This window comes from Aythya marila (assembly GCF_965140915.1).
Source record: "Aythya marila genome assembly, chromosome: 3".
Classification (NCBI taxonomy): Eukaryota; Metazoa; Chordata; class Aves; order Anseriformes; family Anatidae; genus Aythya; species Aythya marila.
Window position 1 is genome coordinate 61,964,692 of NC_139044.1, and position 14,064 is coordinate 61,978,755.

The 14,064-nt window shown below is 36.7% G+C and overlaps 1 protein-coding gene across 2 annotated transcripts in view; it reads right to left on the reverse strand.

Moving 5' to 3' along the window:
* Positions 1 to 14,064, reverse strand: part of MDN1 (midasin AAA ATPase 1) — a 94,345-nt gene that overhangs the window by 18,297 nt on the left and 61,984 nt on the right. Inside the window, exons 66-82 of one of the 2 annotated variants that reach the window (XM_082755594.1) lie at positions 13,797 to 14,032; positions 13,300 to 13,395; positions 12,955 to 13,049; positions 12,210 to 12,334; positions 10,962 to 11,108; positions 10,568 to 10,677; positions 10,069 to 10,142; positions 9,641 to 9,836; positions 8,203 to 8,359; positions 7,893 to 8,039; positions 5,865 to 5,991; positions 4,859 to 4,964; positions 3,626 to 3,741; positions 1,874 to 2,359; positions 1,234 to 1,460; positions 720 to 866; positions 330 to 502 (exon numbers count right to left, since the gene is read on the reverse strand). In XM_082755594.1, the coding sequence (XP_082611720.1) occupies positions 330 to 502; positions 720 to 866; positions 1,234 to 1,460; positions 1,874 to 2,359; positions 3,626 to 3,741; positions 4,859 to 4,964; positions 5,865 to 5,991; positions 7,893 to 8,039; positions 8,203 to 8,359; positions 9,641 to 9,836; positions 10,069 to 10,142; positions 10,568 to 10,677; positions 10,962 to 11,108; positions 12,210 to 12,334; positions 12,955 to 13,049; positions 13,300 to 13,395; positions 13,797 to 14,032 (2,765 nt within the window). Of the gene's footprint in view, positions 1 to 329; positions 503 to 719; positions 867 to 1,233; positions 1,461 to 1,873; positions 2,360 to 3,625; positions 3,742 to 4,858; positions 4,965 to 5,864; positions 5,992 to 7,892; positions 8,040 to 8,202; positions 8,363 to 9,640; positions 9,837 to 10,068; positions 10,143 to 10,567; positions 10,678 to 10,961; positions 11,109 to 12,209; positions 12,335 to 12,954; positions 13,050 to 13,299; positions 13,396 to 13,796; positions 14,033 to 14,064 lie in introns of both variants that reach the window. The other variant, XM_082755593.1, reaches the window with a different exon arrangement.

The following is a 14,064-nucleotide window of genomic DNA, read 5'->3' on the forward strand; positions in this document are numbered from 1 at the left end:
ACTGAGATACACCTCAGAGAGGGTGACAATAGATTCTTAAAACAGATGCTCAAACCAGAAGTATCAGTAAGCACATTTAAATACGAGCTATAAAGTTCCCAGAGCTTTTCCGGCTTTCACATTTCACAGAAACGAAAACTTTCCCTTCTTACTAAAGGAACATCTGGCTTTTGCACTACAAAAGAAAACTACATTTGGCTACGATCTCTCTCATGCTTCTAGCTCTAAGGTATTGGGCAATAAGAAGCAATGCATGTTTGATCAGCAAAGTTGACAACTCCCAATTACTGAGACCCTTAAGCCAAGAGCTCCTGAGAAAAACAATTTACCTTATGTTTATCTGAGGTGTAATCTTCCCCGTAAGATTTCAGACTCTTCATGAGTTCTGAAACTGTTAAAATTACTTTCTGCACATGCAAGGAATCCACATCAGCAGAGATATCTTCATCCAAAAGCTTAGTTAAATGTCCTTTTTTAATCACGTCAAATGAAGCTGCATCCTCTTTGATTGAAAAATAAAAGAAAAAAGATGGAAATAAAATCTGACATTCTGGAGTGTCATACTAAACAATCTAGAAATATCCATCCTATCTGTTAATATGGTTAACTATTAAAATGATGATTTCCTTGACTCCTCTGGTAGACATATAGCTCCAGAATTTTTAGGTTTGTGGAGTGTAAACCTTCTTCCCTTCCCTTGACTAAGTTAACAAACTTACCGTTTTCCTCTGGAGATTTTTCTTCCTCTTCTCCATCTTTTGGTTTTCTCTCTACCAAACACTGGATGGCATACAGAACAACATGGATAACAGTTTCCACTTGTGCTGAGAAGTGCTCCACAAACTCTTCATTGGACTCTTTATTTCCTTTTGAACCATAACACAGACAGTCTTACATAGAAATACATTTCATTACTGGTTCATATATTTCCTTTATGCAAGAAAACAACAAGCACTATGCAGTTTTTGCTACATAGTTTTAATAATATGTCCTCACTAATCTTGACTTACTATGATGTAAGATCTGTCACAGCAACAGTGACTAAAGGGGAAAAACATCATTGCACCATGTAAATTTAGACTGTATTTTCTGAATTTGACTTTCATTAAGTGTTTCTAGATATCTAGATGAACGTGGCAAGGAGCTACAAATAAGCAATCTTCTACAATAACCAAACCAACGAATTCTTTCATCTTTACCTAAATTACAAAATCAGCTGGGGATCGTCCTTACCATTGTGGTCTGACATGGAACCAAGAAGCTGTGTCCTCCAAGTTGTGAAGTCTGCAGATGCATTATTAACTTCCTCTTGTATATACTTTAGGCTCTTGATTAGGGCCATCTGATTTGCAGCTTGTCTGCCCTCCCCATTTGGATGAAAGAGGGACTCTATGTCTTGTAACTGAGATGAGACTTCCTGTAGACAGCTCATAGCTGAAGTGCAAACTTCAAAATCTCTCCTGCAACAAGATACACCATAATACTGATAGAAGAAAGAACATCTCAGATTAAGATTAAACCTTTTTTTCTTTCGTTTTATGTCTATCTTTTTAATAATATTTTCTTCTATAAATTTATTTTGAAATTCACATCATTAGCTAACTACAGATCAGCTGAAATCCCAAGAGACCAAAGACAAGCTTAGAAGCTAAGATGAACCCATTTTTGGTCAGGGGAGTGAGACAAGACACATAAACTTGTTTAGAAAGTCAGACACCACAGTTAAAAAAAGAAGTGTATAAAAACAAGCTTCAAGAGCATCTGAAACATACTTTTTAAACTATGTAAAGGCAAACACTTTTCAGATGACACTACACATCTCATATGAATACACAACACAGAGAGATTCAGTTTATGCAGACGTAGAACTCACCAGGAATAAAACAAGTTTTCATGTGATTGTCGTCTTATTTTGTCCACTTCTGTTTTCATTTCCTTTACATGGGTCAGCATTGTTGTTAACTGTGCCTGGAGCTGCAACCATACCTGATCCTTATGTCTCATCCTGCATCCAGGAGGCAGTTGCTCAACTGTTACTGGAGACAGGTATTTTAGCTCTGAGGGAATTCGGTCAGGTATTCCCGTAAGCACATTTCCAAACATCTGTTCAGGTCCTGAACTCTGAGAAATGTTTGCTTTGACATCTGTCCTTTCACTGTCACTGCACTTCATCAGCTCTTCTTTTGGACAGCATTGTATAAACCAATGCATCTCCTCAAGAACCATCACACACTGCATGGAAAGGTGCTGCAGTTTGTCAGTCCAGTCTTGAACTCTGCCTTGAGGAGGAAATGCTACATTATATTCTCTGTCAGCACTCAGCCTAGAGTCCATCTCTTGGATGCTGCTCAGGAGGCTCCTGGTTAGGAAGAAAAAAAGGAAAGAAAATTACTTTAACCCCACAACTGAGTTTTATGGTATGCTTCCCCTTTTAAAGGTTCAACCTTCCAACTAAGTTCATAAAAGCTCCAGATAATATGAACCCAGAGAACTCAAACTTCTTGGAAAAACTAAAATGATAATCTTAAAAAAAAAAAAAAAAAAAAAAAAAAAAAAAGTTTAGCTACCAATTTTTTCTCTCCATTGAATGTTTGAGTCTTCCTGGAAACCGGGCTTTGTGAGATTTCTCAGAATTGTATCACCCATTTCAGTAACCCTTAGATTCCTGATCTGACACTTATTTTTTATTATTCCTGATCTGACATGTTGTTATTTTTCCTCCAGTATACAAGCAAACTGGATTCTAGCACACCTTTATTCTCTCAGTGTATAAGAGGCACAGTTCCTAACAAATGATTAATCTGTTCTGCAATGAGAATCTTAAAGATTAGCTTTTTAGAAGTTTTACTATTCCTGCAAACACAAAGCTGGGGTGATGATTTTTATTTTTATTTTATTATTTATTTATTTTTACAAAGGAAATAATCTTTGACACAAATTCAAAGGATTTTATAGATTACATCAGTGATGATCACAAACCTACAGAACAGTGGAATTTGCAGCAAAACTTGTAAGGGATAAATCCCATCAAGTAAGAAAGATTTCCTATACACCTTTCCCTTTCAGCATTTCAACACAACATCAGCTATGTTGTGTTTAACACAGTATTAATTCTTTCTAGAATTTTTCATCTTAGGTTGTTGAGGTTTCTTCATTTTGGCCCAAGTGGCCATTCAGATTACTTATTTTCTCCAAATCAAAAAAACTTGAATGCAGCCAAAATTAATTTAGGACTATACCAAAAAAGGAAAGGTTTAAATGAGAGAGGTTTAACAATCTGTAAATTCAACAGTGTAATTAATTACAGTATTTCATAGGCTTTGTGCATGCCTAACTTGGTTTTCCCCAATTATTTTGATTCCAAAACGCTGGCTGAAAAGACAGGATAAGCAATATTTATTTTCTGCTCACCACCTTTTTTTTTTTTTTTTTTAAAAAAAAGAAAAAAAAACAAAAAAAAACTTTTCTATCTAGGCATAACTAAGGGGATGGGAGAGATAGGGAAGTAGAGAGAATTTAACTGTATTCTACCTTATCATTTTCCATCTTTCTTAAACTGAATTGCTTACTGTCAATAATTCTGTGCTGAACATTTAAATAAAACTCATGGTGTAAAGCAAAATACCTCAGCGTAATCCACTGTTCTGTCAATGCAGTAAGAGACTGTCTTTGTCTGACAAGCAACTGCAGGAGGTGTGCCGTGAATCCTTTGCATCGCTCAATACTACCTAATCCAAGATCCTGAAGAAAATAAGTGCGGAGAAGTGGGAGGGAAAGGAGAGAACAGTTAGATGAATAAGCAGAATAAGCAACAACATTGACTGTGTCTCCATTCCACTTCACTCAGAAGACTGAAAGGTTATGGTTTAAGTGAACAAGTATTAAAATGCACACAAAGTATAGTTACTAGTTTCAGCTCTCTTCATTTGTCTGCATCTTTCATATACCCACTATACAATTTAAAAATAGTTTCTGCAAACACAGACATATTAAATTGCACTTCCAATGCAGCAGTTCCTAACAGGAATTTAGTTCCAGAAGTAAAGTCACTTGGCATAAATAAGTAAAATCCAAAGAGGAGATACCAGCTTAAAGTTTTAAATCCATGACCACTGCTAAAACCACTTCCACAATTCATTTTACCGGATTTACTGACAACTACTTTCTCTCTTTTTAACAGATGAACAGATCCTGAATTAAAGTGCAGAATGAATGTTCGCAATAAAAAGCAAAACTTATCACAGTTAGGTTCCACTTTTTATTCCATTACCAGCTGTGCCATTTGACAAGATTATATCGTAAAAAAAACTAGGGGTCAAGTACAGTGAGAAGAACATCTGGAAGAGATCCCTGTTTCCTGGAATATTGAAAAGGTGGTAGTGATTTGTCAGAACTCATTTGTTCCTTCTAATGCTTTTAGGCCAATTTCTAAGCAAGAAAATGTTTTGCATCCTTCTGTATTAAACACAGGCTCCAGTTATGGCCACTTATAAATCTGAACAGATTTTTCATAAACACTACTAAACCTGATTCTGTTCTCCTAACAAGCTTTAATTCAGCATTTCAGAAGATTCCTTCAGGCACAAAGAGTAGCAATCCGGGATTAGCTGGGATGAAGGATACTGTACAACACACAGATTACTAACTTCACCAAGTAATTTGCTTGTTCTAGTTCATTCATAGAATGACAAGTTTTGAAATGCTATATTTAATATTCATCCCCCAAATATATATTTTTTTATTGTACTACAGAACACAGTATTTTCACTTTACTCTTTTACTACTAGAAAATTCCAGTTCAAGTTTGTAATCTAAAATTAGCAGAAGTAGGATTCCTGGTTGGGTTTTGTGTTTTTACCTTGGCAGGTGCTAACAATGCTGTCTGAAGTCTAGAGTGGCGTGCAAGTGAACGATAGAAGTACTTCTGGCATCCATCCCAGGCAGAAGAAACCTCTGTGAGTAACCTGACAAAGCACAGAAGTTTAATATTAGAAAGGTAAATAATTCCAGAATTTCAGAACACTAGAACCACCAGGTCAGCTCTTCAACCTAAAAATTCTGATTACACACTGATATTTTGCAAATGCATTGAACTTTCAATTCTTCATTTTTCCTCAAATATATAAGTCATAAGAAATGATTTATTTTTTATTTTTAAATAAGTCCTAGGAAAACTTAGCACAACAATAAAATCTCCATCTCTGAAAATCAGTTTATGCTAAAGCAGTGATTTTTGATTTTTTTTTTTTTTTTTTCATGCTGCTGAATCAAGCTTGATAGGGAAGCTATTTATTTTGGTCTTCATGGAAGATATTATACATTAAGCCCATACATCTGAGGGGGACAGTAACCAGCATCTTCCAATGACAAAATCAATTATTGCAGAGAAACATTTGAAAGAACATCTTCCACATAGGCAATTTTTTTTTTTCCAGAAATGCCCACTTTGAAGTCTAAATATGCTATTAGTCATTGATGAAGACAAAACAGTTGACTAAGTAATCCCTGTAAATTGCAACTAATCTTTAATAAATCATTACCAGTCTACCTTCTAAGGATATTCACAAAGTGTCCCAAACAAAGCTGAACAGCAAAGGGTTAAATGAATTCAGAGAACCAATGAAACCAGTGGCAAAGTTATCAGAAGTGCAAATTTAAAAATAAAAAGTTTAAAAAACTTCTGTTTTATGTACCAGTACAGTATGTACAGGATTTTCAAACAGAGAAAACAGATGGGAGTGAATCTAAAACCCAAAATGCATTCAACAAGTCCAGAAATTCCAATCTGAATCCACCTGCAATAAATTTTAAGAACTAGAGCAGCAACTCATACAATCTAAGGGTTAAAAATGCTGTATACATACGTGGCATCCAGTTCATTCGTACAACTCACTACAGTTAATGCAGTACGCAAGTCCAGCGGATGTAGGCGGACTACTTCATTATAGCCTTCTGAGCGGGACCAAGACAGACCTTTTCGGTATGACAGACCTGGAATGACATTTGAACACGTATCTTTTTATGCCCTCATTCTTTTATATGGAAAGAAGTGTGACTTATTAAGATACAAAGCCTCCAACATAGGATTTTTTCCTCACGCTTTCTAATCTTGACAAGCTTTTGAACATTTTCCAAATTTTCTAACATAACACACCAGAGCTAAGCTATCTTCAGCTGAAGAACACAGCTGAAATAAGACATAGACCTGCTTGTATAAAAAGTTGGTGGTGACAGCCAAGAGAAAAAACAAAAAAGCCTCGAAACTCAAAGGCATGCTATAGTGTGAAATAAAACCCATGAGGAAAAAGTTACAGGTAAATACTTTTTAAATTCAGTCTTCACACTTGTACTTCAGTTATTTTTAGAATTGGATCAAGCATGTTCATTTCCCTTGAACAAATTAAAACTCCTTTCAAAGTAACCTAAAAGCAAACAAAGTCTGTAAGAAAAATTTATTAGCCTAAGTTATGCCATTTTTCCAAATGGAATGGAAAACAAGTCTTAAACAGTAAGATTTTTAACTTCTCTTGATCCCATCAGAATACTGAGTTAGGGACCATCGCCTCATGTTTAGATACGAAAAGGATGATGAATAGGGAAGTCAAAGGAGTCATCTGAAATCAAAGACGGATCCCAGTAAAGAATTCAAGTCCAGTGTAATAAGTCATCACAGTACGTCCTCTCTCCAGCATAAAGCCTCAGAGCTGCAATGTCAGGTATTACTTTGACACCAGTGGGTACAAAAAAATATCAAATACATGAAAAGTGTACGCACCAGAAACCTCCCACTTGAGTACACCTGTGTTAACAGTCATGTACATACAAAGGGACCTTAAAGCTCCAGGATCTACTTAGCAAACACAGCAACTGGTTTAAGTAGCACAAATACTCAGAAATAAAATCTACCCCTCCAAAAGCATATATATATATATATAAATATAAAATATAAATAAATAAATATAAATAATTTAATCCCCTCCGCCTAAGTGCCATGACACAACCCATTTGTGTAAGTTTGTTTGTTATCAAAAGCATGCCTCCTTCTTGGAACCCTTAACTTCCCATTTCCAAGCTTCTCTTTGCAACCAAAAGGGAGGTAAATTTGACTTTTTTTTTTTCAGTTCTTAGAATCACTGCAGGCCAGAAACTGTGGCTTCAGTGAGAAGCACTAGAATGCTAAACTCTTAAACCCCCCCCAAAAAAAACAAAACAAAAAAGGCATAGTTCTGGTTAGTTTTCTACCTGTGGCTACGACTTGACAGAATGCTATCAGACAACTGTTATGGAACAAGATTGCTTGCTTTTGCTGGTTTCTAAGGTGTTCAGTGGCTAAGAACAGTTGATGGTATTTTGTACAATCAAAGGAAAAGGCAATAGTTAATAGCTTGGGTAGGTCCTTAACCTTACAACTAGCAATGGCTGCAACGGAGATTAGGCTGCTGAGCAGGGTCTCTCTAATGATCCCCATCAACAGACTATTCAATCTCCACAGCTCAGCAATACCACTGCCAGTCTGTCAACAGAGATGGGCTCTCATTCAAAGAAGCTAATTTAACTCCAGTTCTGGATAAGGGACTGGGTACAAGACTATGAGCTTCTCTCTTGCTCCTGAAAGCTGACCAGTGACTTCTGACTGGAGATAACATAGATTTCAGCTTCAGAAGAGCAACTATTTTACATACAGTGGAATGTACGAAGAAGAGAAGGTATATGAATGGGCTAGCACATCAGACCTCTTAGTTAGAAGAAGGGAAAAAGACTTAAATGCCTGTATGTATTAATGGCTCAATGACTTCAAAGACATAATATTATATCATGTATTTACATGTACTGGCAAAAATGTAAGATGCTTAAGAACTTTTAAAACAAGCACATTTCAATTCAAAGCTCACCTGTTTTAGCAAGGGTTTTAAAGAGATCTGACAAAGCCCGTTGCTTCTGCATCTGAATATGCTTGGCCTCTGACTTCTGCTTCTCCTTATCTGCTGTCTGATCAAACGTTAAACTCTGCAGTTCCACTACAGAACCAATGATATCACCTGCAAGGAAGACAGCAGGGAAAGTTAAAATATGAAACGTCAATGAACACAAACCAGCCATGGGAATATAGTCTGGGAAAGGAACCATGCATCTGCATATTTTCCTGATTCCATTCATGTTATAAAGGTCAATTAAGACATAAAAATCACAAGAATAACTAACCCGTGAGCTGGTCAAGATTTTCCAGAAGACTTAAGAATGGATTCTTTTCTGTAACTGTTGCACACATTTTCTTCATTCTTTTAGTAAGCTTGGGCAGGCGGTACTGAAGAGATTCTGTAGGAAATGTAATGTCATCCTGACATTCTTCCGTTAGTGTCTGCTGAGAAAAATGAAAGAAACAGTCCAATTAGACAGCCTGAATTATGCATGTATTATCTGTCCACTAAGTCAGAGTAAACTGCTGCAAAAACAAGGAGTAAGTTCTGCATTCACCTCAAACCCAACAACTTGCTCATGCAGTCCTCTGAACAGTTCAGCCCAAGCATTTGAGGAAAATCGCAATATCTGTAATGTCAAGCATGTATTAACTCTGAAAAAAGCCAAAGAAATCAAAGATGTTGTGGCCCTACTTTTTTAGCTGTTTGTCACGGCCTCTTTTTCATAGAGACTACTGCATTTAGGTCAACTTCCTCAGCCTTCCAAGCTCAAAGGTAGGCAGTCATCTTATCCTATATAATTAATGCCCTTAAGACATTAGGTAAGAACACCACCTCTTACTTTCCACTAAACACAAATTTAACTGCACTGCTAGGGAAACAATGAAAATGGTACACACGTACAAATAATTAAATTACAGAAGTGATCCCCCAGCATGTCAAAAGCTATTCTTTAGGAAATAGCTAGGATACTTAAGTTTGCATGCATGTCCCTGCGGTTTCATAAAGTCTTAATTTCATAAACATGTGAAACCAGCAGCAACTCTGTTAATGATCAGTGACAGGCTTGCAAAAAAAATGCACCTCCCTGTCCCAAAACCAAACCCACACTAGATTTTGCCTCAGATTTATTTTTCCTTATCCATCATCTTCCTGACTGTCAGATGACAAAAGCAGAATCAGTCACCCTTCCGCTCCAAATAAACTTAAAGCCTTGGAAATGAGAGTAACTGAATATCCCCCCACATGAAAATCCTGATGAATTCTGGCTGGTTCCTCGGTATCTATTTCAGGAAAATAATTGACTTGTTTTCTGAGCTGGACAGCTTCATTACAGACACACCGAACAAGGCACTATGAAGCAGGGCAATATTAAATGTTAGTCCTAGTCAGTGTCACTGTACCAGCAGGGAAGTTAACACATTGCTGCAGACAATATACGAGTAACTTAGAGATGAAATGTGTAACTGCTATAGCCTCTATGTTAGACTGTAGATACTGTGCCAAGCTAATGCTGAACATACTTGTCTTTCCAGGCTATATTCCCACCCACCTGCGGTGTTTCATAACACTCAACACAAAAAAAAAAAAAACAAAAAGTTGAAAATATATTCAAGAGACTTGACATTTATGTAAGATTTTTCTGCATAAATCAGTGAAAAACATACAGATGAAAATATTGAAAATATCCTTCCCACACTTAGAACAAAGAATACAGTCACCTTGGCAATATCTGTTCTAGAAGACACAATTTTTCTTAATGCGTTGCTTAGCCTCTGAACTTTAGTCTCTTTGTTCTCAGATTCCTCCTGCTTTTGCAAACAGTCCAGCTGCTCTTCCTTACCAATTTCCACCAAGGCAGGCCGACATGGCTCATTTAGAACAACTTCAAATTTCTTCATGAATTTGAAGAGAGTCCTAATTACAAAAGGGAAGCAAAACAGTTACTGGGTGTTCTAATCCAGGAAATCTCTCAGCTGCTGGAAATAAGCATTTCCACTGTTTTATGGGTACAAGAAACATTCCTGCATTCAAATTTAAAACCAGAGAAATTTAGAAAGAAGGTTTGAAATACAGTCATACATACAAATACTGCTATTTATTATCATCAGTCCATAACTGGCTCCTTAATTCAAAAGGTATGAGTTACCTGCGTGTTTTTTCAACTGATTGTTTAATGGCCCAGAAGCTGACATCATTCCACTTTGAAATTTTCACAAATTCCTATTAAGAAAATAAATAAACAGTGGGATTACATATACTAATATAATGAAGTATTTGCATACAAAAGATGGTCTTTAAAGCTGATCAGCTATGATGACACAATGCATTACATTTTACAGCATGCACCAATAACTGCATAGTTGTCTTGTTCTAATAATTACTTGTTTATGCTAAAACTGCTGCATAGCCAAGTGTGAAATCCAAAGGGGCTTCACAAAGGGGCTTGGTAGAAACCTCCATGGCTAAATGGGACCAACCAAACACTAAGACTTTCACCAACTCCTTGCCTAAACAATATCTTCTTGACAAAGAAAATGTGAAGTACAGCAGGGATTTCCATGGCCAACAGAGCTATTACACAAATTCAAATAACTGCTCTACTGTTCTGATGTTGTATAATCAGGTTGAGCAAAATTTTCTTTTACCTTAAGTTCCTTTTCTATAGGTTGACGAAGTTCAGTGATTCTGGTTTCAACACACTCTGAAAACTGCTTATAATAATTGTATAAATTCCATAGGATGCTGCACAGGATGTCTGTAAGGGACAAAAAATGAGGAGCTTCTTTCAAAACAGGATATTCTTCAGTACCAACAGCAGAAATGCAGCCTAGGTTTTTTTTGTTTGTTTTGTAATTGTGACACTTAGCAATATCAAAGGAAGGGGTTAACAGACCAACAGTATTCTTCACGAAAATGAATAAATGCATCATAGGCTTGCATTCTGTTTGAGCTTTTAGTCATCTGTCCAGAAAGCCTGGAATATATGACGGCAAGGTGGTTTTTAAGATGACTCTAACACACATTACACTGATGACTTACCCTTTTCTGCTACCTGAGGCATCAGTAAGACATGGCAGTGGAAATCCAGTAGCATTTGAAGTCGTGCATGAAATTCTCCCAGCGTAGATCCTTCGATGAAAGCTTGTAGTGTGCTGACCAGCATTTTTAGACTCATCTGCTCAGTTTCTGAACATTGCACCAGAAATATAAAAAGGTGAGAAAAAAAAAACACAAAACTTTACATGAAAATTGTTGACTGGTCTTTGTGACCTTCCAATTAAGTATCAGGTTTCTATTTAGGAAGTTTCAAGACAAACTAGGGAAAAAAAGGAGGGAAAAATTCTAATTTAGTAAATAAAACTAGTAAAAAATACACCGCATAAAAGAGAAGACAGGACAAGATAGGCAGTAGTAAGACAGTGCTGAGGAGGCCGGCTACACACCCAGTTTGAGTGAACACTAAGTATATGGAGAAAACTTGCTATTCTTTACAAACTTTTTCAGCCATGATGAAAAACTACATGCTACAAATTAGTTGCTGCCAATTCCTTAACACCTCAAAATCAAGATAGAAACAAATCTTGGACAAATCTAGTAGAGAGTAGTGTCTTTAGAGCACTGCCTATGGGAGAAGGTACTGGAAGATGTAAAAAGAACCCAAGGATCTTAATCTGTCAAGTACATTAATTAGTCAGGAGATTGCAAGAACTTTGCCTCATTCCAAAGAATGTTATTTTCATCTTCACAATTTCAGAAAATCTGTGAGGACTAGGGACTGAAAGCAGTATTTTTTCTTATTTTACATAATTTGAACACCTGTGGACAGATTTGCTAGGCACAGTGCATACCTAAAGCACACTTACTGTAAGAATTTTTTATGCTTTATACACAATACTCAAGCAGCTCAGTTAGAATATGAATTGTGCTTTGTGCAGTTAAAAAGTGAGATGCCTTTTCCAGCTGCAGCTGAAGGCTTCCAAACCTCAGTTTACAATGTTTATATGTCCCTGACATGATCACTACCACTCTACTTTCTTTTGGATGCCTTTTACAAGCATCTCTCTTTTACACCCCCACAATGTTAGTCCTATGAACTACACACACGTTTTCAGAAAAAATACCACTCTATATGAAAGACCTTATAGAGGCATGGAATTTATTGCAGAGCAAAGGGGACAATAACTCCACCTTGAAGTGACAGTTAAACTTGGTCATTTGAGAACTTAATTATGCATCCTTAGTAATTGCTGCAACTCTGCCACATGTTTATATAAGGATAGGACTTGCCTTCCATGTTTGCCTCGGTGTGTTCTTGCACATACTTCTCAATCATCTGATAGACTGAGAACCAACGCTTTGTGGATTTCTCTACATGCTGCTTCATAACATTGTCCAGACTTACTGACCAGCAACTGAAAACAGTGAGAAAAGAAAAAAAAAAAAAGCTCATGAGTCATCTGGGCTCCAAAACAATGCAAACTTTATTCTGTTTCTGCTAAACTAAAGGAAGATTTTAGAGGATGAAACAATCCGCAAATATCCTTAATATACACACATTCAACTACTGAAGATCATTACTTTGACAGTAATAAATATGAGATAAGAAATGAAGGAACTATAACCGTCAAATAAAACCAGTCAGAACCAGGTTTCAAAAAGAGTTTTCTTTCACAAAATGTGAGATAGACTTTTGGAATTCCTGATCGTGGATTCCTGATCCCAGGATTAAAAACAGTAGTAGGCTGGGAAAACAGAATTAAGTACTCCAGTTGTGTCCTGCTTCTCTCCCTTCTGAGGCACACACACGTACACATATAGTCACCATGAAAGACAATATGGGGCTGGACATGCTCATTCTGAGCCAGTACAACTACCTTGTATTTGTTTGGTTTTATACCTGTACAAGGGCAGCTACACACATACAAAGAAAGGAAACACTTCACAATTAAAGCAATAATGCATTGCAACATGTCTCCATATCAAGACAGAAGCTTAATTCTAAGAAATAGCAATAGGGAAGGACAGTTCTTACTTCAACTCCAATCTCCGCCACTGAATAATCAACTGAGTGACCAAATCAAGATGCTTCCGCAAGGACAAAGCTCGACTAGCATTTTCCTCCCAGTCCTGGCAGAAAAATAGAACAAAAAAAAAAAAAAACACAACAAAAAATGTTTATCTTTATACAAAGCCAGAAATCAGTGTCTGCATAGCACTGTAATACTATTATTCACTCCTTAAACTCACAGCATGGAGCAATTCACTTTCCCAAACCCTGGCAAGCACTCAGATTTTATTATTTTTTTTTTAAATCATGGTACCAATACAACTAAAGCAGCATGAATGAGAAAATAATTTCCCTTAGCTCTCTTCTTACCTGTGCCTTTGCAAGAAGAATTTCTAAGCCATTCAAGAACTTTGAGAGAGGACTAGATAGTGGAAAACTCCGGATTCTGTCCATCACAACCAAGAGCTGCAGAATGAAAAACAAGTGTTCAACCTACAGCAGCTGATCTTCAACAAAAGCAGTCATGAAACTAAGCTGATTTTATTAGCGTAACTCTACCCTGAAAAGAGGTAAGAACATTTTTTTTTTGTTTTCAACTGCTTCTTCATTTTACATGTAGTATTAGCTCACCAGTAGTTCAGTAAAGCATTCTGAAGGAAATGAGCAGACCTAATAATGCTAAGAGCTCCAACTGATTCTACGTTTCTGCATTAGTCTTCAGGAAATCAGATCCACACAGCCCCCCCTTAGTGCTGCCAAAGATATATGCATGCACAGGTCCTATGCATATCTTTCCATGTATTTACACACACAAACAATGCTAAAATATTTTTGTTTTTCCTAAACTTTTGTTGAGTTATCCTTACCTGCAGAAGCACTGGATGCTCTGGCCATTCCTGCAGTAACCTGTTTACTTCTTTAGCAAAATTATCAAGTACAGGTTGGCACAGCCGGACTTGCTGAATATTAGGATGTTGGTAAAAATCATAGGGGCCATCTTGCTGTAGCACAAGATCTGATGTTATTTCCTCAAAAAAGGTATTTTGAAGAAGTGTGCTAAGTAGAAGTTGGCTTCCCAAAAGACTATCATTCATTTCAGCACCTAGGAAGTCAAGAAATAAAGACATTGTGTGT